We start from the raw sequence: 24,441 nt of genomic DNA, 5'->3' as shown, positions 1-24,441 counted from the left end.
CGTGGTCAAAACGGAAAGAACACCCTTGGGTCCCACCCCCGGGGTCCTCACAGAGAGGTGTGTGTCAGGTGCCATCAGCACAGAGCAAGACACAGGGCTACAGCAGAGCTGGGATGAGGAACAGACCGTCTCTGAGTAAGACTTCACTGGGGTTAACAGAGTGAGGCCAGTGCAAAGCAAGGATCGTGGGAACCCTGCTATTTACTTTGCATTCTGTGTATGAGGGTTCTGGGATTTTAAAAGTAACTACACAGTAACCCTCCACCCCTTCTCTCCAAAAAAAGGCTCAGAGAAGGACACAGGAGGGTCTAGTTTCCTATCAGCAAATTCAGTTCACAGGGATCAGTGACCTACTCCACCCCTCACCCCTAGCCACCCCTCTTTCACCCTAGTAAGGCCCTGGGCCATCACCCCAAGCTACTTGAAAGGGGCTGCCCCTAGCAGGGCTTGCCCAGTGGGGGCCAGCAGGGCTGTGGGCCCGCCCTCACCTGGGACGGTGTAGGTGTGAGTGGTGTTGTGCTCCACTAGCACCTGGGCCACCATGGGGTCTGGGACCTGGAAGGACTCGTCGTATGGAGGCTTGAACTGGCCGATCACCTGCTCCCCATCCCCGAAGGTCCACCTGCCGGGGCAGCAGGCAGGCAGTGAATATCTGGGAGGATGAGTGGGACAGGCTGGCCGGTCTCATAGGGGGCACCCTTGCCTGGCTATAGTCACTATTCTTGTACCTTCGTTCAGGGTACCACCCAGCCCTGCTGCAGCTCCCACCCCCTCCTAGATCCTATGTACCCATCACCTCCCGACAGATGAGAAGGGGACTGGGGAAGGGGTGCTGAGAAAGAACCTGGCACCCCTGCTACCTGCTGGGCCCAGTGCACTCACAGAAAGGACACCTCCACGGCCGAGTCCACTAGCACATCAGCCGCCAGCTCCAGAGTGGCATTGGGGGGCAGCACCGGTGGCACTGCAGACACCCGCAGGCCCCGCATCTTATGCATCCGCTCCACGGTGACGTTGTAGTTCACAGTGACATTGCTCACATGGTTGGTGGCTGTCAGCTGTGGAGACAGGTGGTGGTGTTCAGGTAGCCAGCAGGCTCTCACCCCCAGCTACCACAGGGTGGGCAGGAGCAACGCGGAACAGAAACAGAAGGCAAGGCCGAGCACTAGTCATCCGCCCGCCCGCCCGCAGCCTTTCCTGCGCCCTTCACCCACCGAGAGCTTGAAAACCGCGGCACTCTGGTAGATGACGTTGAAGACCACATTGTGAAAAGTCAACGACTGCTTGTCATCGATGGTCCAGCGGAAGACCACGTCTGAGCCGGCCTCCACCACGGGGCTGTACCTCTGAGGAAAGGGCACAGCGTCAGCCCACGGTGACCCTGCCCCAGCGCAGGGTCTGTGGAGGACCAACTCTGCCCTCAGCCCACGTCTACCATCCTGGACACACCTCCCTGTGGGGCTTCCTGGGACAGACTTGAAGACACTGTCAGGGAGAGGGAGGCAAAAAGGGGTAGGAGGAGGGCCTCAGGGCTCACCCTCGACTGAGCCACATGGTATGGGGCTGACCTTGGGTTTAGTCACACCTTGACCTCTCTGTACCTCAGTTCCCCACCTGTCATCTCTGAATGGGCACACCCCTTCCAGGGCTCCTGCTCAAGCCCCTTAGTTGAACAGCACAGTGCCATTTGGGAAGGCACACGAGTCTCATGCTAGATATTTACCTGCATCACCTGATAGAACAGGTGTGAACAGGTGTGACTGGGCAAGCTGGGGGACACACTGTACAGTGGCAGGACTGTCAGAAACAGGCCTTCCAAAGTCCCTGTGCAAAGGTGCAGAGCTGGTGGCTGCCTTGTTCAGGTGGGCACCCCAGGCCCAGGGACAGTCCCTTCCCCGAAGGCCTTCATGTGGCCAGGTGGCACCAGACCCCTTCTCAAAAAGTGCTCGGGGCCTGAAAACACACCCAGGGTTAATGAGGTCAGAAGTGTGCGAAGAGTTTTACAATTTGTTTCTTGAAATGTGAGAGTGGACAAAACGTTTTTAGAGCCACTGCTCCAGCAGTGACTTTTCAGTAATTTAGGAATAAATGGCCACCTAACAGAACCTGCTCATTAACCAACCAAGCTCTTTCATCACCGGGGAGAGGCCACGCTTTGCACAGACACCTTATCTCAGGAGAGGTCGTACAGACCTGCTGGCCACACTCACCACCAGGACGCCCTGCAGCACACGGGCCTCCGGGCTGGGCATGGCTCGGAGGCCGCAGATGGGCTCCTCCACCTTCACCCACAGGCTGAGGTTGGCCCGGCTGGCGCTGTTCTCCACCACAACCTCCACTGCATACTCGCCCTCATGGAGTCTCGGCAGTGCCAACACTGAGAACAGGGTGTTGTTGGCCTCATGGGCACAGCTGGGCACCAGGGCAGCCACTGAATCTGGGCAGGTGGCCTCGAAGGGCGCACTGATGTTGCCCCCAGGCCAGCGCACCGTGGCTGTGGCATTGGCACCGGAGTCTACCTGGAGCACCAAGGCCGAGCCATTGGTGGACACGTAGAGGAGGCCATCATGGGGGGTGGGGTGGACCACCCGAAGCCCTGCCACTGAGGAGAGCACATCGAAGCTGCAGGATAGGTTCCACCTAGACACGCTGTTGCCCACTGAGGCCCGGACCGCATAGCGTCCCGGCTGCCTCAGCCCTGGATTGGGCCTGAGGCCCAGCAGGGGGGTGAGCCGTTCCGTGGCAGTGAGCAGCCGCAGGTCACAGGCCTGGCCAGCCCGGCTGGCCTCTAGCTGGGTAGGCAGGCAGCCCAGCCAGGCCGAGGCATTAGTAGAGAAGTATGGGGCCTCGGGGCCAGGATGGCTGAGTGCTGGGGTACAGCGCAGGAGGGCGCCCGGGCCGGCATCATGCTGGAAGCCTATGAGGTCACCAGGGAGCAGGGGGCCATCCTGGCCATGGAGGGCGACCTACAGGAGAGGGAGGTGGGGCTGTGTCAGGGCCTCACTGGGCCACCTCTGGTCAGGGGCCTGCAGAGAACACTGGGCCAGGGCTCCAACAGGCAGGTAGGACCCTAGCGGGTAACCCGGAGTCACTCCTCCACATGGATCTCAACACTCACCACTCACTCACTCTACCAGGCTTCATAGGGGCCCCAGGCACTCATGGTAGGGACAGAAGGGACAGCCTCAGACAAACAGAACATGCATAAGGCAAGACAGAGAGAATGCAGCAGATGGGGCTTCCCGGACAGGGGAGGGACCTCTGAGGGACACAGCAGCCAAGACTTAAAGAAGAGGAGGAAAAGGCCAGGCCAGGAGGTTTAGAGCCTTCCTCAGAAGGCACAGAAAGCTAACGGTCCTGGGGCGGGAGCTTCTTGTGCTGGGAGATGAGCAAGGGCTCTGACAAGGCCAGGGTGGGCAGGGGGCCCGTGGACTATGTGGAAGAATCTGCATATTGTCTGTTTAATGGGGAGACCCAGACTTCAGGTGGCTGAGGGGGAGGCAGATGGCACCCAGGCCAGTGACACACACCGAGTACTGGGCAGGGGGCCCCGCAGGTACAGAGAAGAGGAACTCCCTCCACAGTGTGTAGGAGGCCCCTGGGAGCCCCGGCCCTGCCGTGGACCCGTTGGCCTGAGGGTAGCAGGGGGTGTCCAGTGGCAGGCAGATGTTGGATCTGGGGCACCAGACTCCTTCTGGTGTACAGTCAGGAGCCAGCTCAGTCCTGTTCTCCAGGGACCGACTCTCAGGCTCACTGCTGTTTGCTGGGACCCCTGTGAGGAGAGGAAGGGTGTCACAGGTCCTGATTTACAGGGAGTTCCAGTCAGGATGTCCACTACTACCTGGGGCCCTGCCAGAAAGTACTCCCGGCCTCTACCATCATTCCCTCCCCTTCCCAACACCGGGCCAGCTGACTGAGCCGGGAGAACCCCCACCCAGGCAAGCCCTATCCAATCTGTCCCTGGGACCCCAGCACGAGTGGTCTCTGTGGACACCATTCTGTCCACCTTGAGGCTGGAGACCAGTCCAATGGTAAAGAGACCAGCAGACATGACAACGCACAGAGGCTACCCAAGCCCCCCAACTCCCACCACCAGGACAGGGTCCCACCTGCTCCTCCCATGGGCCGGTACACCTGTAGCCTCATCTGGGCAGGCCGGCCTAGCTCTTGGGTTCCAAACTCGGCAGCGGTGAGGAAGGCTTCACGGCTCAGGCCCAGGCCAGGGAACACCATCACCTGGTGAGGTGGAAAGGGATAAGGACGGGGAGGGGGAAGGGGGAGGTGTGGGGAGCAGGTGCCGGTAGGAGGGGGATTTGGCATGCTCAGCTCCACAAACCCTGGCCTGTAGCCCCCACCAGCCGAGAGGGGAAGGAGCCACAACAGGGGGCTTTATGAGGCTCCCCACACGCTTTGCTAGGGAGGAAAAGTCGTATCAAAGCATCTGTGAGCAGCAGGACCCCCACCGTGGGTTTTTTAAAATCCACAGACACAGAGAAAAGGCACAGGAGCTCAGAACTCTCCTGGATACCAGGCCAGGGGCTTCTCCTCCCTGCGCAACAGCGGGTTTTCTAAACCAGTGTCGTCAACTGGTGGTCCACGGACCACTGGTGGTCCGCGAGGTCCGAAAGGTTGGCGACTGCTGTTCTAAACCATCTCTACTGGGCACACAGGAAATTAAAAAGGACCCTTAAAAAGGCAGCTGTTTTCTAAAGAGGCACACAGTAAGAGTGATCTGTGTGCGGGGGCAGGGTCTTGGCTGGCCTACCTCGACGGGCTCCCGGGGGGCAGAGAGGGCCTCTTGCTGTGCCAGGGGGCTCAGTGGTCCCTGCAGGTCTCCGCTGGGCGCCCCCAGGAGGAAGTTCTCCGCATCCCACACGGGGCCTGTGGTGGCAAGTGTGCAATGAGGTACTGGTCCCAGGCCAAAGAGGAGAGTGAAAGGGGCCAGGGCAGGACTGAGCCACCTGGCAGCAGCCCCCCAACCCCCCAGCTTCCTCTATCTTTGTCTGTTTCCTCCAGTGCACACCCAGCCCAGGACGACAGCAGTTGCTCGGCAAACACCTAATGAACACTGACCGGCTAAGAAAGGAGCCAGGGGGGCGGGGGGGGGGGGGGCCAGGGGGGGCGCTTGTCTTAGCCAAGGGTAGGAGGAGCTCTGGAGCCAGGAGACTGTGCTTGGAGAGTAGCAGTCCTGGTCCAGGGCAGAAGGCACCCCCCAGCCCAGCAGCCCCAGCGCACCTCCAGGCCGCAGCTCACAGACGTAGCTGTGCGGTGCCGAGCACAGGTCCGTGTTGCACTGCCCGGCAGGCCCAAGCCGCACACAGCGCTCTGCAGTAGCGGGATGTGGCTCCCCAGGTAGCCAATTCTGGCAGCTCTCTAGGCTGAAGGCCTCACCCCGAGACAGCGGGCCTGCCTCAGCGCCCTCCACAGCCGAGAAGCCGATCCACACGTCCAGGCCCCTGCAGATGATGGGGAGGGCGAGGACTCAGGGGGCTCCCCAAAGACAAGTGCCCCTCCATTCATCCGCTCTAGGGGCAGGCTTCTCATAGCCGTCCCTCAGGTGGGCCCTGCCCCTACTCTCCAGATGGGAAAACCGAGGCTCAGAGACATGACCTGGAGAGCAAGGCCCAGAGTAATTCCCATCCAGCCACCCTCACCATGCAGCTAGGGGCCCAGCCAAAGGATCTTGCCTCAATCAGACCAGCACTATGTCCTGTGGGGAGGCCCAGAGTGTGGCATTTGGGGGCCATGACACCCACATATCAGTTCCCGAAGGGATATTCTCCATAGCTCTGCCAAGGTAGGAAGACCCTCTTAGGGGCAAGAACTGTAGACACATAGCTAGGAATGGACACAGAAACAGACAGAGAGATAGGGATAGGGACAGACACAGGGACGAGCAGAGGGACAGGATAGACACAGAGAGAGAAATGAGGAGCTGTGGTCAGAGCCAGGCACTGGGGCCAAGCATATTAACCAGTGACCTTGGGCATGGGTTTGACCACTCTGACCCTCAACTGATTTCTCCTCCTCTACACTGAGGATGGCAGGATATGGTTTCACTGTCTAACTAGGCTCTGCCCACACAGGGAACCAGGAGGTGGGGATCTGGCCCCCATCGCTAGCCTCGGCTGGTACTGAGGCCTCTCCAGCCACTCTCACCTTATCCTCCTGACTGTCTCAGGCTCTGTCCCCACCATAGTGTTCAGCCTCGCCACCCCAGTCTCCCAGCCTCTCAGGGCTGGGTTCAGGTACCTGGTGACCCGGGAAACCAGGAAGTGCTGGATGGCGGGACTGTCCACCATGGCCAGGGCGGCCCCAGCCCAGGCCCGGCACTGCTCCTGCGCCTGCAGCCAGGCTGCCTTCTCTGCTACCAGGCGATAGCAGTGTCCGTTACCAGGGAAGATCTCGGTGTCAGACGGACATAGCGGATGCACCACTGGGGGCCAGCAGGGAGAGAGATGGGGCATTAATGTGTGCCCACCTGGGTCTCTGCCCCCCCCTCCCCCCGACCCTGGGGTGGGAAACAGGAGTGGTGACCTGGGCCCAGGAAAGTACCCACCTTGGACTGGCTCCTCGCCCAGGGCCATGATGCTGTAGGTAGCTTCAAGGCCTGAGCCACCACGATTTCGGATGCTGAGCTCAAGGGTCTCATCACTGTGCACCGAGGCTGGACACATGAGCTCTAGGGCAGCGGGAGCCGCCTCCACCTGCACCTCTGTCCTCAGTTGGGCTGAGCCAGCCCCCAGGGCCAGCACTGCTGTCACGTGATAGCGCCCAGGCAGCACATAGTGGTGAACGCTGGCAGGACCAGCAATGTCCACCTCAGGGGAGCTGTCACCAAAGTCCCAGTGTGTGGAGCTGACAGGCAGCAAGGCAGTGACATGGAAGGCTGCTGGCTGGCCAGAGGCCAGGGGTCCTTGGGGCCCCACCAGGGCAGCCCCTGGGGAGGCAGGGAAGACATTCTGGAGGATGGTGGGGCCCCCGCAGGCAGGGGCAGGGGGCTGTGGGGAGCTAGAGCAGAAGGACAGGCAGATGGAGGAGGTGTTGGGGGGATGGGCAGTCCCGCACAGGCAGTGGCCCTGCTCTGAGAGGGCCGCGAAGTCCTGGCCGGTGGAGAAGCAGAAGGCACTGCAGGCCTCGGGCACCAGTGGACCCTCATGAGCAACTGAGAAGGCCACCAGCACCGTGGCACCCGAGCTGTTGTTGGGGAGGCAGGCAACGTACTTCTCACCTGAAAGGGGCAGATGGCTGCCTCTCAGGCCCCACTCTAGATCCCAGATCACCCCACCCCACCCCACCCCACTGCTGGTCTTCCCCCACCCTGCCCACACCCTGGTCCAGAGGGCCTTCCTGGCCCCGTTAGTCTGTCTCAGCCCTGTTCCCCAGGTCCCCATCTACTGTGTAGGCTGGGGACCCGAGCACCTGCAGAGTCCCTGCTTGGAAGGGCTGTACCACAGGAAACGAAGCTGGCCCTGCCCACACTCACCACAGCCACTGTCAGACAAGGGGACTCGAAGGAGGGGCAGGCCAGCCAGGGGGCCAGGCCCCGCACAAGTGGCCGCCTCTGGCTGCACCACATGAACCCGCTGCTCCTCTACCCAGCGCGGCAGCCAAGCTAGGCCACAGTCACACTCCAACGGGTTCCCACTCAGGTTTCTGTGGGAGGAGCAGGGCCAGGCACTCAGTGTGTGGTGGGCAGGTACAGGGGACCAGGCCTGGCCTTGAGGAAGAGTCTAGGCCGTCCTTATCCCAGGGAGGTCAGCCCCCCAGCCCCCAAGTGAACAAACAACCCCTCAGAGTCTGGTCTCAAACTAGGAAGCAAGTATGAAGGCTAGGTCAGGAGGGCAGGGTGTTGTTGGGGGGCAGTGGGTCAAGCCACTGACACCCATCAAAAACAACACAACTTAGCCCTAGCCGGTTTGGCTCAGGATAGTGTTGGCCCTCGGACTGAAGGGTCCCAGGTTCAATTCCGGTCAACGGCATGTACCTGGATTGCAGGCTCGATCATCGGTCCTGGTCCAGGCTCATGCAGGAGGCAAGCAATCGATGTTTCTCCCTCTCCCCACCCCTAACCCCCCACTTCCACTCTAAAAAAAAAATCAATGGAAAAATATCCTTGGGTGAAGATTAACAAAAAATAAATAGAAAACAAAAACAATGCAACTTAGCCCAGCCGGGTTGCTCAGTGGGTTGAGCACCGACCTATGAACCAGGAGGTCACAGTTCAATTCCCAGTAAGAGCACATGCTGTGTTGCAAGCTCGATCCCCAGTGGGGGAGCGAGCAGGAGGCAGCCAATCAATGATTCTCTCTCATCACTGATGCTTCTATCTCTCTCTCCCTCTCCCTTCCTCTCTGAAATCAATAAAAATATATATTTTTTAAAAATGCAACTTACATTTCACTTAAATTAAATAAATTAGCAAATGTTCCTTCTTCTAGTGTAGAAATCTTGTTGTTGCTTATGTCCCTGAAAGAAAGGGAGGATTCGGCAGGGTCTGAGGGGTGCCCCCATAACCACAATGGTGACAAGCTGCCGCCACCTTCCCACCCTGTGGAATTCCACAGCTGAGCCAAAGGGGACACTCACAACTCTGTCAGCGCTGAGAGATTCGCCAGGAGCCCAACATCCAGCGCCCGGAGCAGGTTGTGGGAGACATCTCTGGGAAACAAAGTAGCCACAGGTCAGCACTGGATCCCTGGGCAGGACACAAAGCCACCCCGAGGCCGTCCTGGAAGCTCCCCAGGACCCACCCCCAAGCTCCCTATCCCTAGGGCCAAAATGGAGAATCGGAATGAACTCTCGGCTGGGGAAACCAAGGCAGGAGAGGCCTGGGGCCCCTCAAACTCCATCCATGCCCTGACCCCTCTCCTGCAGATCCAAGGCCCTGCCCAGTCCCCTTCCCGTTGGCCCAGCAAGGCCATCCCACACCACAGAGGGCAGACTTCACCCCCCTCCACACAGGGGCCAGCTGCTGCCACTGGGGAGGCCTCTGAATGTCCCTGAGACACAGTGGGGCACAAAGTCCAGATGAACAGGGATAGGGCCCTAGTGGATGACCCAGCACCATAGTGATGAAACAGCCCCTGTTAAACCTCAAGGTTAACATGACCTCGATAACATGACCCCACACGGTCAAGATAACACAGATTCAGTGAGAAGCATAATTGGGCAAGCACCATCGAGAAAAGGTGAAACATGGGTAGACCCTATGTTAAACTGTGCTACCTGTGTAGGAGTGGATGAACTGACAGATGAGAGCAAGGGAATCTCCTGAAACAGACTGTGACCCCACCAGAATCTGTGCAAAGGAAGACGGGACTGACACAATAAGGACGTTAGCCAAGAATCCCACTTTCCCTCCCAGCCCAGAGGGGGAGATCACAGTCACTTTGCCCATCTATCTCCTGGGACGAGGACCCATGGACCACTTAGACACCCCCAGTCACCTAACCACCCGATCCGCCTCATCCTCTCCCCAGGCTCCCATAGGTCTGTGTACCCCAGACCATGGTCTCTAAATAAATGAGGCCTGGACCTCCTACTCATAAGCCTCTGCCCTCTGATGTCACAGAACGCCTCTCACCAACCCTGTCTTCCCATCAGTGACCACACAGCCATGCAGAGACCGGGGTCCGTTGATGCCTCCTCCAGGCCCAGCTCCTAAAACACACAGCCTCCCCATCCTACCTCCATCCCTGGCCCTGGCCCCGCCACCATGGGCCCTCCTATCCAAGCTCCCATGGCAGCCTGGGGTGGGAGAGTGTCCTGAAGCCCAGCTCCCGTCAGTCACCCTCTGGCTCTTTCTCCAGCCTGTTCTGAACACAACAAGAGCTGAGTAAGAACAGGCTGGTGTGAAACAAGGTCCTCCTGGAGCCGAGGCACCGAGTACCAGCCCAGGCCTCTGGGCCTCCACACACACAGGCCCCAAGGTCATGGGGGTGAGGGGAAGACAAGGTCCCAGGGCTTGGCTGACTGGGATGCCTGGCACAGTCCACCTGCTCAGCTCACGACCAGGACCACCTCTGGAGCCAGGCTCAGGAAATGACCCCCACCCCAGCCTCTGACCACTGCTCCTCCCTGGAGACCTGCTGTCCACATGGAGCCTCATGGCAACCAATATTTGAATGCTGGCCACCTACCACGGACAGGGACTGAAGGCTGGGTCTCAGCTAGGCTGCTCCCACTATCCTGACTCCCAACATAGCCAGGGGGCTATCTAGGGAGTTTGGGGGGACACCACTGGCCTTTGAGTGACCAATGCAGGGGGCTTGGCCCAGTCCCCCTGTGGCTTCCACTAAGGGGGTGTGGGGAATTGAACTACGGACGCAGTCAGCTAACACTGGGAACCTGGTGTGTGTGTGTCTGTCTCTCTGTCTCTCTCTGCCGACGAGCAGACAGCACATGGACATGAAGAGCTCCACTGACACTGGCCTAGGCCTGCCGGGGATGGGCAGCAGGCCAAGGGCAGCTCAGTCAGAGGGTACAGGCAGCAAGTGAGCAAGCACACGGTCCTCTAGTGAGCAAGAGGGGCTGAGGGGAACTCCAAACACAGTCAAATGGGCCAGGCTGGCAGAAAAGCAGGCAGGTCCTCCCGGCAGTGGAGCCTCTGCAAAACCAGACTGGGGTCCTACAGGGCGGGGGAGGCATTGGTGGACGAGCTCCTGCTGGGACCAGACAGGGACGGGGCTTCCGCCGGAGGACCCACAGCAGCCCCACCACTGCTCTGACCAAGTGGCCCAACCAGGCAGGATGCCAGGACACCTAACTTGGCAAGGCTCTCCTCCCAGCAAGAAGGTCAAATGGCAGTGCAGGTGCCAGTTCATGCAGTCATGCCACCCAGCACCCTGAGAGCCTGACTGCTTTGGGAACCAGTGTAGCCACACACTGAGAGGCTCAGATGTCCTTTGCCCTCACCTGTGACACGAGACATGATCTAGTTTGAGAGCCCTAAGCCCATCAGCGGTGTGTCTCGGTGCCTCCTCAGCACACAAGGGCACAAGAAACACAGGTGCAAACCACAGCCCCCGCTCCCCAAATGTTCAAACTGAGAACTAAAGAAAGCGCCGGAAGAGGTGCAGAGTAACAAACCCATTCTCAAGAGCAGGCAGGTACCCTAGATTTTCCACACTCGCATTCTGCTCTTGAAGTAGGAGGGTGGGCAAGGGTAGTCAGAAGCCACTCCAGCCAGGGAGGTCAGGACCCAGGCCTCCTCCACTCCAGGAAGCGGCACTGTGGCCTCAGGGTCAGATCCCTGCCCTGCCGCTGAGCTCGGTGCCCCACCACTCTCACCGAGACCTGAGATTCTCCATCTGGGAACGGGAGTGTGTGCTTGCACATGCAGGTCTGTTTGCCTCAAGGGCTGTGGGACAGGAACCCATGCCCAGAGTGTGGTTCCAAGAACTCCAGGGGAGAAGCCTTTGTGGACTAGGGGACATGGGGATGGGGCCTCGGGCAGGGACACCTCTGCTCTCCCCATCTGAACCCAGCTTCCCCCTTCCCTCCGACATGGGGGTGGGAGGAGGCTTTTTCCTTTCAGTCTGGCAGCTGCCATCAGGTAAGCCGAGATACATGCTCAAAAGTGGGTCTGGGCCCTACCTGGCTTGGCTCAGTGGATAGAGTGTGGGCCTGCGGACTGAAGGGTCCCGGGTTCGATTCCGGTCAAGGGCACATGCCATGGTTGCGGGCTTGATCCCCAGCAGGGGGCGTGCAGGAGGCATCCAATCAATGATTCTCTCTCATCACTGATGTTTCTCTTTCTCTCTCTCCTTCTCCCTTCCCCTCTCTAAAGTCAATAAAAATATTTTTTTAAAGTGGGTCTGAGAGACATGGGGGGGCATATGCTTTCTTCTAGGGGGCACAGTGGGCAGCACTACCCATTTCTGTGCTCAGTGTACACTGGGAAGGGTGGGAGCAGAGAAATCACTGGAGTGGAGGTCACTGGAAGGGTCATGGGGGAGGGTCACTAAAAGGAGAATCGTTGGAAGGGGACAGAGGTAGAGTCCTCACCCAGCCCCACAGCCCCGAGGCCCTGAACAGCCACTTTCCACATCTCCATCTGCTTTTGCCATCACTGTTCTGGGGGAACGCCAGGGCGTCGGGCCAGCCCCATCCCCTCTCCAGCCCCTCAGCTTCCTCTGCACCCCCAGGTGATGTCATCGCAATCTGACACCCTGTCCCACACTCAGTTGCCCACAGTCCTGCAAAAGTGGGGGGAAACGACATGGGAGGGGAAAACGACAGGACACAGCAGGCCCAAGGAGCTGCCTATAGGAGCCCACACAGTGGGCAGAAACAGCAGAGGCCAGACCCACGGGAGGAGAGCCAGCAGCCTGGCTGGACAGCACCCTGAGAGATGCTAGGCCAAGCAGGCCCACCCTCTGAGCCAGCTGGACCATCCCAGGTCCCTGCAAACCCCAAGCCAGCAACTTCCAGGGATGCCAAGGTTGGAGAGATTAGGCCAGCTTGGGGGGGGGGGGGGGGGGATGACCGGGGAACAGGCACACACCCACAACAGCACAAGACATGTGTCACCTCCCTAGGCACCAGGGATACGGCTGGGAGGGGCCCCCACTGCCTGCAACACTGAACACGAGTCCCACGGAGATGGGGACTCTCACTCCCAGCCCATTCCTTCTGCTGTCCCCTCTCCTGCTCCAAGACAGGCAAGTGTGATGGAGAAGAAGGGAAGATCCCTGGTCTACCCCACACATCTGGGCCCTCCTTCTCCTCCCCCAACAGGCCCACCAGTCACTGGGGAGCCCGGTCTGTCCCCATGCAGGGGTGGTTCCAACTCCCTCTGCCTTCTAGATCAGACATTCTCAAGGGGAGGACCATTAGCTTCCCCTGGGCCTGCATCCTTGTCTTCAGGGTTTGAGCAACCAATAGCACATCCCTATGCCTCTGACTCTGATCTTTCCTACTCCAAGCAAGAGAGAGGGTAGGGTGAGGGAAGGGGGGATCCCTGCATCCACCACCAAGCTGGAGATGCCCAGCAGAAGGGGCTGAGGGCCCACCCAATCCAATGGACAAAGGCAGCTTCCCCTGCCCACATAGGACTCTGCCCCTGCTCACATCCCAAGCCTTGCAGTGAGGAAGGGTGGCAGTGGAGGGGTGGGGGGAGAGAGGGGAGGGGAGAAAGAAGGGAGGGGAGGGAGTCCCAGGACCAGAACAGAAAGAGATGGAAAGGGACTCTGAGTGCAAAGGTAAGTGGGTGGAGAGGTGAAGGCCAAGGAGAGAGGATGCTGTGACAGCAGGGCTGGAGTGTCCCTTGGGTGGCTCCAAGGGCAGTCCCTTTCAGAGCTGAGGAAATAAAGCCCCAGACAAGGCGGGAAGCTGCCCTGCAGCCCAGAGCTGCCTAAGTTTTCTCTTCGGCCGAGGACGGGATTGGCCTGGGTGCCTGCTCTCCAGTCTAGAGCTCCCCAGTCCAGATGCCGGGCGAGGTCTGGGGGCCAGTCAGAGCCCCCAAGGAAACATCTGCACATTCCAGACACATGTGGTCAGCGGCGGGGGTGAGTGCCAGGCCCCAGCCCAGCACCCCCACCCCAGTGCTGGCCGCTGTGCTGGAGACAGGGCTTGAGGGGAATGGGCTCCAGAAGGGCCGCCTGCACATGTTATGTAACCTGCTCCTCCCAAGCCAGCAGCTGCCTCCTCCCTCCGGCAGGACAGCACAGCACAGCGGTAGCAGAAAAAGGCACCCTACTCCCCATCCAGGGCCCAAGGCTCCCTCCAGCCTGAACCCTCAGAGCTCCTGGAAATACAGTGTCAGTGGTTCTGGCTGGGCCAGCCTGTCGTCTCCTTGGAGGTGCTATACACTCCGGGAGAAACAGGTTCCCCTCCACCCATCAAGGGGAACGCCACACACAGTCCCTGGAAGCCAGATTCAGGCAGAAGGGAAGAAAGGCCACAGTGCTGGTCCTGGGCCCCTCAGGGGACCCCTGCCCCCACCTCAGCCCTCAGGCCAGGTAGTGCCACCCACTTGCCACCTCGTCACTCACTAATGTGTCCTGTAGCACTGGGTACAGGCAGTCAGGAGCCCAGTCCTGCGCCAGTTTGAGTCTAATAACCTCATTTTGTTTTCATTCCCTTCTATTTGTGGAGAGTGAGGCTGGCTTCCAGGGCCGGAAACGATGACTTTTAATGAATTCAAGTTTAAGAGAGAGAGCCGATTTAAAGAAAAACATGCAGAGAGGATGAGCTGGGGAGGTGGGCAGGAGGCAGGCCTGCCAGGGAGAAGGGGCAGGGAGGGCCCACCAGACCCACATTGGCTCTGTGCCCAAGCCCCCACCTGGCTCTAAACCAGGGCCCAGGGAATCAGCAAGGGGGGTGGGGGGCGTCTCAGCCTTGAAAACTGGAGGGAAAGGCCAGAGTGAGAGCCGCCACAGCCTCTCAGCCCCAGGGCTTGGAACAGCAGGCGGTGCCCATTTCACAGGGTGTTCTGTGGGGCTCCCTCAAGGAGCTTTGCCATCCTACTACTAAGCTGTCACCAGGATGAGCCATGGGTGTCTGGTTCAGTAACACGACTGGCTAGGACCCCCCTGGGACCACAGGCAGATGAAGCTGTGGGGTGTCCTCCACACAGCCCAGCCCTGAGGAGGTGCATTTGGAGATCAGCCACTGTCAGGGTACTAACAGACCAGGGTGGGGGCCAGGGCTGGGAAAGAGGGGGCCCTCCCAGGAGAGGGGCTCAGCTCACCCTTCCACTTGGAGCTAGGGAGTTGGGGTCCCCCTTCCAAGTTGAGAGGAAAAGAACCAGCACCTGGGTGCCCCCCAGGCACTGCACTCAACTGGTATGTCCCTCTCACGCTGGCCTGTCACAGCCAGCCGAGCAGGGGCCGCACCACCCCTTTACAGAGAATGCTGAGGCTCAGGGAAGCCACCATCCGCACCCCACCATCAGTTCTTCAGAATCTGAAGAATGAAGAAGGCAGCGGGCTCTCCCAACCTGGCCAGGGGGCCAGCACAGGGGCAGAAGCATCAGTCCAGCATGGCCGGCAATCCCACCACCCACTCGGCTGCTGGGCACAGCCAATGGCATGGTGCAGCCTGAGGCCAGGGCTACAGAGCTGTTTGGAGGTGCGGGACCCTGGAGCCTCCAGTGCCGTTGGCCTTGCCCTGAGCCTGGCCCTCATTCCCCATCCCGACTAGAAGGAAAAGGTGGCTCTGCTCTGCCTTGGTATAAAGCCCCTTCCCGAGTGGCCCCAGGATACAGGAGCGGGCGCCGTGCCTCCCGGGCATGGGGGCTGCTAAACTTGGGAGCACTACACTTTGTCAGGCCTGGGCCCACAGGCTCCTCAGGAAGAGAGAGCTCCGCCCACCTTGGCCCCCAAATGCAGTCTCCTCCCTGACATCAGCAGCTGGGCATCACTGGGCCCCTTGACGGAGATGGCTGCCAAACCATAGAGAACGAGGTGTTCCGGGGAAAAAGGACATGAGCTGCATTTTCCAGCTGCCTTTCACTTGGCAGCGCCTCTGCCGCCTTGGCCAGCTGGAGACGCAGACACCCAGCAGGCAGGGCCAGGCCCCGGTGTGCCGAGAGCCCAGACACCGCACCACCCCAGACAGTGGCAGGGGAAACGGGATGTTTTCATTCCAGAGTGCTCAGCAGGCTGGGCCCACTGGGTTCTCACCGCGGCACTGCCACCACACCACGTTCCAGAAAGGAAAATGTGCCTCGACATCCAAAATGGCTTCTTCTCTGGAAACCGAACCCAGCCAGGGTCTCTCCCCACACTCCCTACCCAACCGGCACAGGGGCAGCTGAGAGGGGCTGAGGGTGGGACCACATCTGGCAGTACCAACTAGCCCAGCCAGTTGTCACATGATGGTGGCCCCCAGGCATGGCCTTTGAAGAGAGGACAAAGAGGTCCTAATAGGAAGTCTACCAGGAGATGCCCTGGCCTTGGGGAAGCGGGGTGGAGGCATGGGCTGCAGGCCAGACCTGCAGAGAACTGGAAAAAGGAAACTGAGTCCCCTTAAAGCACCTGCATAACAGGTTAGCTCCCCCAGTGAAATCACAGGGTGTGCACGTGACAGCTGAGGTGGCAGCAGAGCCGATGTGCCGGGGGACCCTGAGCAGCTTACATGCGTGTGGATTCCACACCAAGACCAAGGTGCTCAAGAGAGTTCGCAGCACTCTATTCATGCCTCGTAACTTCACTGTTTTACACATCCCCACCTAAATGCATCAAAAACAAAGGCTTAAAACTGAGATAAAAACACAAGTGGAATGTGCTAGCCCTAGGCATGACGAATCCCACCAGCTGTGTGGCTCTGCGTTGAAGGCGCTTCCAGGGTCAGACCAGGGTTCTGGATGTAGTCTCCCAGCCTGGGTGCTGAGGGGTGTGTAGGAGTCTGCCTGCTCAGCCTCATCTGTGTTTCTATCTGCTGTGGCATTTGGTCTAAGCAACAAAGTCATGGGCATATATGCACCAGCTCAGGGGCACTTCTACTCAGGCTTTTGAGTTCTGTCTGCTTTGCAGCAGGGAAGGTCCTAGGGAACCATCTCCTGGTGGCTAGTGCTTAGGATACAGTAATGGGCTCTGAGAACATGGAGAGGAACAGATGGAAGGGGCCACTCTGGCAACAGTTACAATTATTGGGACCATAGGCAACTGACTCCTGTGGATGTACCATACACCTTTACTTCTGAGGCCCCACAACCCCGTGAGCTGTGTATCCACTCATGGCACCATTTCCCAGGTGAGAAAACAAACTCAGAGAGGATGAATGACTTGGCGAAGGGCACACCGGAAGTTTAGGAGCTGGGATATGAACCAGGTTTGACCCAGGGCCTGAATTCCCTACTTCTGGGCTCTCATGCCTCCCTCCTAAAACCACACAGGAAGTCGGTGGAAAGGACTAGAACAGAGACGGCAGAGGGAGGTCTGAGGAGTTGGTGGGAAGGGCAGGGCCAAGGAAGCAGCTGGGGCCTGAGTCCAGAGCCCACTTGGTCCCACTCAGGGATACCCCCACTGCTACCTCTCTCTGATTTATAAGCCAGGTTGCTGGTGCTGTACCCCAGGCCCCCGCATGCAGTCGTGGGGCTATGCCCCAAAGCATGCTGATGAAATCACCTCTCTGCCACAACACACCAGTCACGCCACCCTAGGAAGTGACTCAACCTCCAGGAGACCAGTGTCCTGGTCTGTAACATGGGACCAAGAGTGGTTCCACCCCCACAGCACTGTGAGACACGTGAGAGAAAGGCAAGAAAGGGTCTAATACAGAGCCCAGCACTTGGCAACTTTAGAGGGCTAGGACAAGGCAGTGGTGGTTATTTTCTTCAGAGATTTGTTTTTTAATTTAGACATAATTCACATACTACAAAGTTCACCCTTCTAAAGTATAAATTCAGTGGTTTAGGATATTCTCAAGGTTGTGCAACCATCACCACTATCTACTTCTAGAACATTTTTTCTTTTTTTAATATATTTTATTGATATTTTACAGAGAGGAAGGGAGAGGAATAGAGAGTTAGAAACATCGATGAGAGAGAAACATCGATCAGCTGCTTCCTGCCCATCTCCCTACTGGAGATGTGCCTGAAACCAAGGTACATGCCCTTGACCGGAATCGAACCTGAGACCCTTCAGTCCGAAGGCCGACGATCTATCCACTAAGCCAAACCGGTTAGGGCTACTTCTAGAACATTTTCATCACCACACTCCTTGACCATAATTGCCCCACCCTCATCCCGCACCCTAGCTGTAGACAACATTAGTCTGCTTTCTGCCTCCATGGATTTGGCCACCCTGGACATTTCATATCAGGGGAATTATTCAATATGTGACCTTCTGAGTCTGGCTTCTTTCACTCAGCATCAAGTTTTCAAGATTCATCTATGATTACAGCATGTGTCAGCATCCCATTCCTTTTTAAGGCTGAGTAATATTCCACTGTGTGAATAGACTACATTCTGTTTATTCATCTGATGGGATACTTGGGTTGTTTCCACCTTTGGCTACTAAGAATAATGTTACTATGAACACTTGTATACACGTTTGTTTGTTGTTGTTTTTTTTAAAAAGAATAGTTTATTGATTTATAGAAAGAGAGGAAGGGAGAAGAGAGAAACATCAATGTGTGAGAGCAAAACACTGATCAGCTGTCTCCTGCACACCCCCTACCGGGGCATGTGCCCTGACAGGGAATTGAACCAGCAACCTTTGGGTGCATGGAATGAAGCACAACCAACTGAGCCACACTAGGAGGTAGACTGGAAGGCCTCAGGTTCGATTCCCATACTAGTTTTAGTGTGGACGTACGTTTCATTCCTCGTGGATAGATATCTGGAAGCAAAATTGCTAGGTCCTATGGTACCTCTATGTTTACTCTCCTGAGGAACTGCCCAACTGTTTTCCAAAGGACTGCCCCATTCTACAGCCCCACCAGCAGTGGAGGAAGTTTCCAATTTCTCCACATCCTCATCAATACTTGTTATTGTCTGTCTTTTTGGTGTTAATCATCCCAGTGGATGTTATCACTGGGGTTTGATTTGCATTTCCCTGAAAGCTAAACACTGAGCATCTATTAATGTGCTGATTGGTCACTTGTATATCTCTTTTAGAGATATGTCTGTTTTCCCATTTTTTAATCGGGTCATTTGTCTCTTTTTGCATTGCGTTACAAGGGTTTTTTATATATTCTGGCTACAAGTCCCTCATCAAATAGATGACTTGAACATTTTCTCCAGCCTGGTCCCCATTCAGGGGACCACGTATAGGAGGTGTGTGCCCTCCTGTCCACTGTTTTGGCAAATCTGCATTCTGTGTCTCATCAGGAAACTAACATCACACACACATTTATAGTCTGAATTCCCAAGTGCCAACTGTCATGTGCAGCTCAGGAAATGTGAGGGTGAGACCAGCAGAGTGTGCAGGACACACGGATCCTCCTCGGGCCGTGGTCAGCAAACTGCGGCTCGCGAGCCACATGCGGCTCTTTGGCCCCTTGAGTGTGGCTCTTCCTAAGCCTGAGGAGTACCCTAATTAAGTTAATAACAATGTACCTACCTATACAGTTTAAGTTTAAAAAATTTGGCTCTCAAAAGAAATTTCAATCGTTGTACTGTTGATATTTGGCTCTGTTGACTAATGAGTTTGCCGACCACTGTCTTAGTACATGCTATCTCCACACAGCAGCTAATGTTCTTTCTAGAAGATGCCAACCATGCCACTTTCCTCCTAGATCCTTCCATGCCGCCCCTACCTGCTCTCTCAATAAAGGCCCCACCTCCCACCTCTCCATCTGACACTCTGCCAGGCTGTCCCTCATCTGTTTGGGATACTCTCACCAGCCCCTACATGATTTCTGTGAGTCCTGACTTCAATGTCACTTACACTGGGGGACCTTGTAGGCAGACCCTCCAAAGTGCCCCCGCCCATTATCTGTCTATGGTTTAACAATGGCTCCCTCATAACTGAGCCTCAAAAAAGGTGGGTCCTGAAGACCCCTGGCACAGGGCTGGCACACAGCAGTCATGCCCAGGGCTCATGGAAGGAACCCTCTGTTGCTGAGCCAGCCCTTAAGGCAGCATCACATGGGGCACCTGCAGTCTAACATGTTACACACACACACACACACACACACACACACACCAGGCCAGACCAAGTCCAGGAGTTGCTCACCTTACCTCACACACATCCTGTGCAGACAACAGAGGCTGAGCCTCCCCCACACTCTCCTGTCATTTAAGGGTACAGGTAGGGAAGGGAGAGGCCCTGAGTGCTCCCAGCCAACAGATGATACTAAGGCCCCCCAAATTTTAATCAGCAAACCAATTGAGTCCCTGTTCCTAGCCTAGACCCAGATACAAAACATGCACAAGACAGTACACAAAACCCAGGAAAGGCCCCTGGCCAAAATTCGCAGCACACAATACCTGAGAAACGGTCGGCCAAAATCACCCCCACCTGAAACTAACTGATGGACAGACCACACCTGGAGCAGCAGTGCTGTCACATCCAGAACGTTCTGTGGTCACGAACATCCTATCTTTGTGCTGTCCTTTCCAATACAGGAGCCACTGGGCTCCAGAGCACTTGAAATATGGGTCACCACACAATGCAGCTCTGGATCCAACTATCATCAATCTATAGGAAACAGGGCAGAGGGATACGTTGGATGATGCCAAGGAGGTGACACAGAGACACAAGCCAACCCCAGGGACTGTCAAGCCAATTTCTTCAACAAAGTGCACAGGCGGGAAGATGAAAGGAAAGCCTATCCACCAGCAGAGATCTAAAAGACACTAATTGCCCTGGCTGGTGAGGCTGCTGGTTGGAGTGTCGTCCATAGACTGGAAGGTCTCAGGTTTGATTCCTGGTCAGGGCACATACTGGGCTCATAGGGGAGATAATTGATGGATGTATTGATGTATCGCTCCCTCTCTAAAATCAATTAAAAATAAAAATTAAAAAAATTGGAATAGCCGAAACCGGTTTAGCTCAGTGGATAGAGCGTCGGCTTGCGGACTGAAAGGTCCCAGGTTCGATTCCGGTCAAGGGCATGTACCTGGGTTGCGGGCACATCCCCAATAGGAGATGTGCAGGAGGCAGCTGATCGATGTTTCTCTCTCATCAATGTTTCTAACTCTCTATCTCTCTCCCTTCCTCTCTGTAAAAAAAAAAAAATCAATAAAATATATTTTTAAAAAATTGGAATAAAAAAAAGACTACCTTTTTAAAAAAAAAGAAGACACCAACTAATTGCACTGTGTGGGCCTTATTTGGATCCTAATTCAAACTACTATAAAAAACTGAGACGCCCTAGCCCAGCGGTCGCCAACCTTTTGGACCTCATGGGCCACCAGTGGTCCACGGATCACCGGTTGGCAACCACTGCTCCAAAGGTTTCCTTAAACCAGCGGTCGCCAACCTTTCAAACCTCACAAACCACTAGTTGACGACTGCTGCCCTAGCCAGTTTGGCTCAATGGACAGAGTGTCAGCCTGCAGACTGAAGGGTCCTGGGTTCAATTCCAGTCAAGGAGACGTGCCCGGGTTGCAAGCTCGATCCCCAGTAGGGGGCGTGCAGGAGGCAGCTGATCAATGATTCTCTTTCATCATAGACCTATCTCTCTTTCCCTTTCCCTTCCTCTCTGAAATCAATTATATATATATTTTTAAAAAACTGAGACAACCAAAAATTTGAACACTATGGACATGTAATGGGATCAAGGAATTACTCACTGTTGCAGGTATAATCATGGTGTTGCCATACACTCCAAAATGCTTATAGATCAAAGAATAGGATGCTAGAATTTGTTTCAAAAAAGGGGGGTGGGGGTGAAGGGCAGATTAGGCCACAGAGCAGTGGGTCCCTGAGGTTCACCAGGCTATTCTGCCTACCTCTATATATGTTCAAATTCTCCATGATAAAGCTTTACAATTAGAGTAGCAGCATTTTGCTGAGTGATGACACCGTTTTCAGGCTGCTTGGTTAACCTAAGAAAGGCTGGGAGCTTTGGGAGCCCAAATGGGTCAGACTCTCACCCAGGTCCTGCCAAGGGGTCCCAAATAGAGGGTGGCTGCAAGACATTGATAAAGAGGCACCAAGCCTCCCAGAAGAGGCTGCTGGGTCCCCTGCACATCCACACCCTCGCCCAGAAGGCTTCCTGGCTTCTCCAAGTTCAGCCCTTCTCCCTTGGAGAAGAGAAGGCTCATCTATCTCCCTTTCCCTGAGGAGGGGACTTGCAGGGTGGATAGGCAGAATGGCTGGGGCAGCCCACAGAGTGCAGATGGGGAGCCAGCAGGGGCCTCACCATCTGCACCCAAGGGTCCAGTCTCCCTTGAGTCCTAGCCCTCAGCCTTCTGGAAATCTCCCAGAAGCAGCTTGGGGGTGTAAAGAAGAGCATGAAGTGTCCTCTATTCCCCATCCACCTGCCTCCAAGGGTCCTGTCACACACACTCAGAGGGGCCAACAACCCTGGAATTCTGCCAGGTCAGGTCGGGCCAGGCCGCCAGCTCCCAGGACCTCCAAAGCCCAGGAGCAGAGCCTAAGGCGACACATGCAAGGCAACAGGCCTGGGCCCCATCACTGTCTCTTAGAGCCTCTGAGCATGGGCCCTGCTGCTGGCCTTGGACCCACCAGCATTGTTTATTCCCTGGATAGTTCCCAGAAGCCGGCTGGGACTAGCCAGCAGGAGCCAGGCCAGATCCCTAGCAACTCCCAGCCCACCAGGGATTAAAGTAATCTCACCCACAGCATCAGGAACAAGGGATAGGGTGGGTCTGATGCAACTCTGTGAGCGCTGGTGGCAGGCAGGAGGCTCATCTCCACAGAGACAGCAGAGATGGCAAATGCTTTAGTGGTCATGAAGCAAGACAATAGGCCCAGAGCAGCCCCCACAGCTCCTAGCTGGTGCTGGAGAACCTGCTCTTCCCCCAAGTCCACCTGGCAAAGCCCCAAGAACATCTGGACTGCTCAGGAGAAGCACACACCCCAACATCCAAACACTGACCATCAGGCCCCCTAATTAAAGGTGACTGGAGTCACCCAGGGAACAATTTTACAAAACTGAATGCCAGAGTCCACCCCCAGATTTAACAACCTTCGGCCAAGGAGAGATGGAGTCCTGCCTTAGTGCCTGGAAGTGCCCAAGAAATCCACACGGGACCACAGGGATGTGGATCAGCAGGCCCTGAGCCTCCCCCACCCCCAGGGAAAACTGTCTGCAAATCTTGGTCCCCTGCAACCTTTTTATCCCAACTCTGGATCCTGAGCACCTCAGTCAAACCCAGCTCTGCCACGTACTGGCTATTACTTGGTATCTGTGCTTGGACAAGATGCATCGCCTGCATCTCCGTTTTCTCGTCTGTAAAACGGGGATCTTCACTGTACCTTCACCTCAGAGGGTTAGGGTGAGGGTTAAGCATGACAACCACCACCAGAGCTTGGCACAGGACCTCACCCAAGGCAAGCTCTCCATAAAGGCTGACTTGTTACTACTTCCAAAATGCGAACCTGACAGCTCTTTGGTGTTGTAAACCTCACCACCCTGTGCTCCCAGAATGACATCAGAGCCCTAGACAGGACACTTGAGGCCCCTCAGGACCCCTGCCCATGTTGCCTCCATTCCCTCACACTTTCCCTGCAGCTGCAACACTGCAGCTGCACACAACCAAGCCCGGCCTCCAGGTCTCTGCAGACATGGTTCCCTCCTCCCTTCCTCTAGACCAGGGGTACGGAACATCCAGCCCTCCGACCGACTGTGAAATCATTTGGTCTGGCCCTGCCAAGGCACCGGGGGTGAGTTAATTAAATGTTTGACCAAAGATAGCTAGGCTCATTTTTAGGCTGATAATTTTGTATGGCCCCCACGAATGATGGAACGATGTTATAAATATCCAAATGGCCCTCGGCAGAAAAAAGTTTCCCCACCCCTGCCCATCCTTGGGTTTCAGGCCAATTCTTACACATCCATCAAATCCGTGTCCAGACACCCCTCCTGGGAACCCTTCCCTGCCATCCCACAGAGAGCTCTCCACCTCCTAGCTTCCCTTTGGGCTCTAAGGTGCTGGGTATCCGCCGGCCAAATCCTATTAGTCCCTAATTAGGGCTTCAGTGTTTGCGGTCTCCATTCAGAGACCGCCCCACCCCGCCCCCGCACGCTGCCACGGCCCCCACCCTCCGCCCCCCGTCAGCTCGCGTTTGCAGAGCCCCACCGGGTGGGATGTCTCTGCTTTCACAGAAACAGAGATTATTCTGTTTCACTCTGGCTCACTCCAGGCGGGCTGACAGCCGGCCGCGGTCCCAGGTTTTCCTTATTTAGTTGGGCCGACCTAACTGCGCTGGAGCCTCGCCCTGGGAAAGGCCTGGCCCGCACTCCGTTTCCCCTTCTAGAGGCCGGGGACGCGCCCACGCCCTGCGAGGCCCGCCAGGCCGGCGGCCTGCCCGGCCAGCCTCTCCCAGGAGGGTGCAGGCGCGCGGAGGCCTCCCCACGTCCCGCTCCCCGCTAGGCCCCCACCGCCCAACTCTGTCCTCGCGCCCGCACGGCGCCATGGCAACTGTCCGGTCCGCATTGCGGGGCGGCGGGTTACTCACAGCGCGGTGGCATCCGCGGGGATGCGCAGCGCGGGCCCGAGCGTCCGCAGTCCGCGGCCGGAGCAATTGACGCGGCAAGCGGCGCCGGGCGCCGGGCCGCAGAGGCAAGGGGGCGCGCAAGGCCCACAGCCGCGCCCGGGGTCCCCCGCCAGCGCCCCAAGCCACAGGCCCAGGCCCAGGGCGAGCGCTAGGCGGGCGGGCGGCATCGTCAGGGCAGCGCGCGCATGGCCCCGACCCCGAGCCCGCCCGGCGCCGGCGGCCGTGACTCAGGCGGGGCCTGCGGACGGCATGGCGGGGCGGGATCCAGGGGCGACCGTGGCCTGTCTGCCTGCGTGACGCCCGCTCCCGCCACGCGCAATGTCCACCGCCACCCGCTCGCGCGTTCGCGCTGCAATGC

The 24,441-nt window shown here is 57.1% G+C and overlaps 1 protein-coding gene across 3 annotated transcripts in view; it reads right to left on the bottom strand.

Moving 5' to 3' along the window:
* The window catches only part of PKD1 (polycystin 1, transient receptor potential channel interacting), a 49,079-nt gene extending 24,638 nt beyond the window's left edge, over positions 1–24,441 (bottom strand). For all 3 annotated transcript variants that reach the window (XM_070413252.1, XM_070413253.1, XM_070413254.1), the window contains exons 1-14: positions 24,045–24,441; positions 8,590–8,661; positions 8,398–8,469; positions 7,487–7,656; positions 6,560–7,231; positions 6,253–6,436; positions 5,236–5,456; positions 4,766–4,881; positions 4,110–4,236; positions 3,531–3,772; positions 2,211–2,966; positions 1,215–1,346; positions 883–1,058; positions 489–622 (exon numbers count right to left, since the gene is read on the bottom strand). In XM_070413252.1, the coding sequence (XP_070269353.1) occupies positions 489–622; positions 883–1,058; positions 1,215–1,346; positions 2,211–2,966; positions 3,531–3,772; positions 4,110–4,236; positions 4,766–4,881; positions 5,236–5,456; positions 6,253–6,436; positions 6,560–7,231; positions 7,487–7,656; positions 8,398–8,469; positions 8,590–8,661; positions 24,045–24,250 (3,280 nt within the window). In that variant the 5' untranslated portion in view covers positions 24,251–24,441. The remainder of the gene's footprint in view (positions 1–488; positions 623–882; positions 1,059–1,214; positions 1,347–2,210; positions 2,967–3,530; positions 3,773–4,109; positions 4,237–4,765; positions 4,882–5,235; positions 5,457–6,252; positions 6,437–6,559; positions 7,232–7,486; positions 7,657–8,397; positions 8,470–8,589; positions 8,662–24,044) is intronic.

The sequence above is a fragment of the Myotis yumanensis genome, unplaced genomic scaffold (assembly GCF_028538775.1).
Source record: "Myotis yumanensis isolate MYYU_CA2020_CCGP unplaced genomic scaffold, mMyoYum1.0.hap1 SCAF_4, whole genome shotgun sequence".
Taxonomy (NCBI): Eukaryota; Metazoa; Chordata; class Mammalia; order Chiroptera; family Vespertilionidae; genus Myotis; species Myotis yumanensis.
Note: the sequence above shows the minus strand (reverse complement) of the source record. Positions and strands in the feature narration are given on the sequence as shown.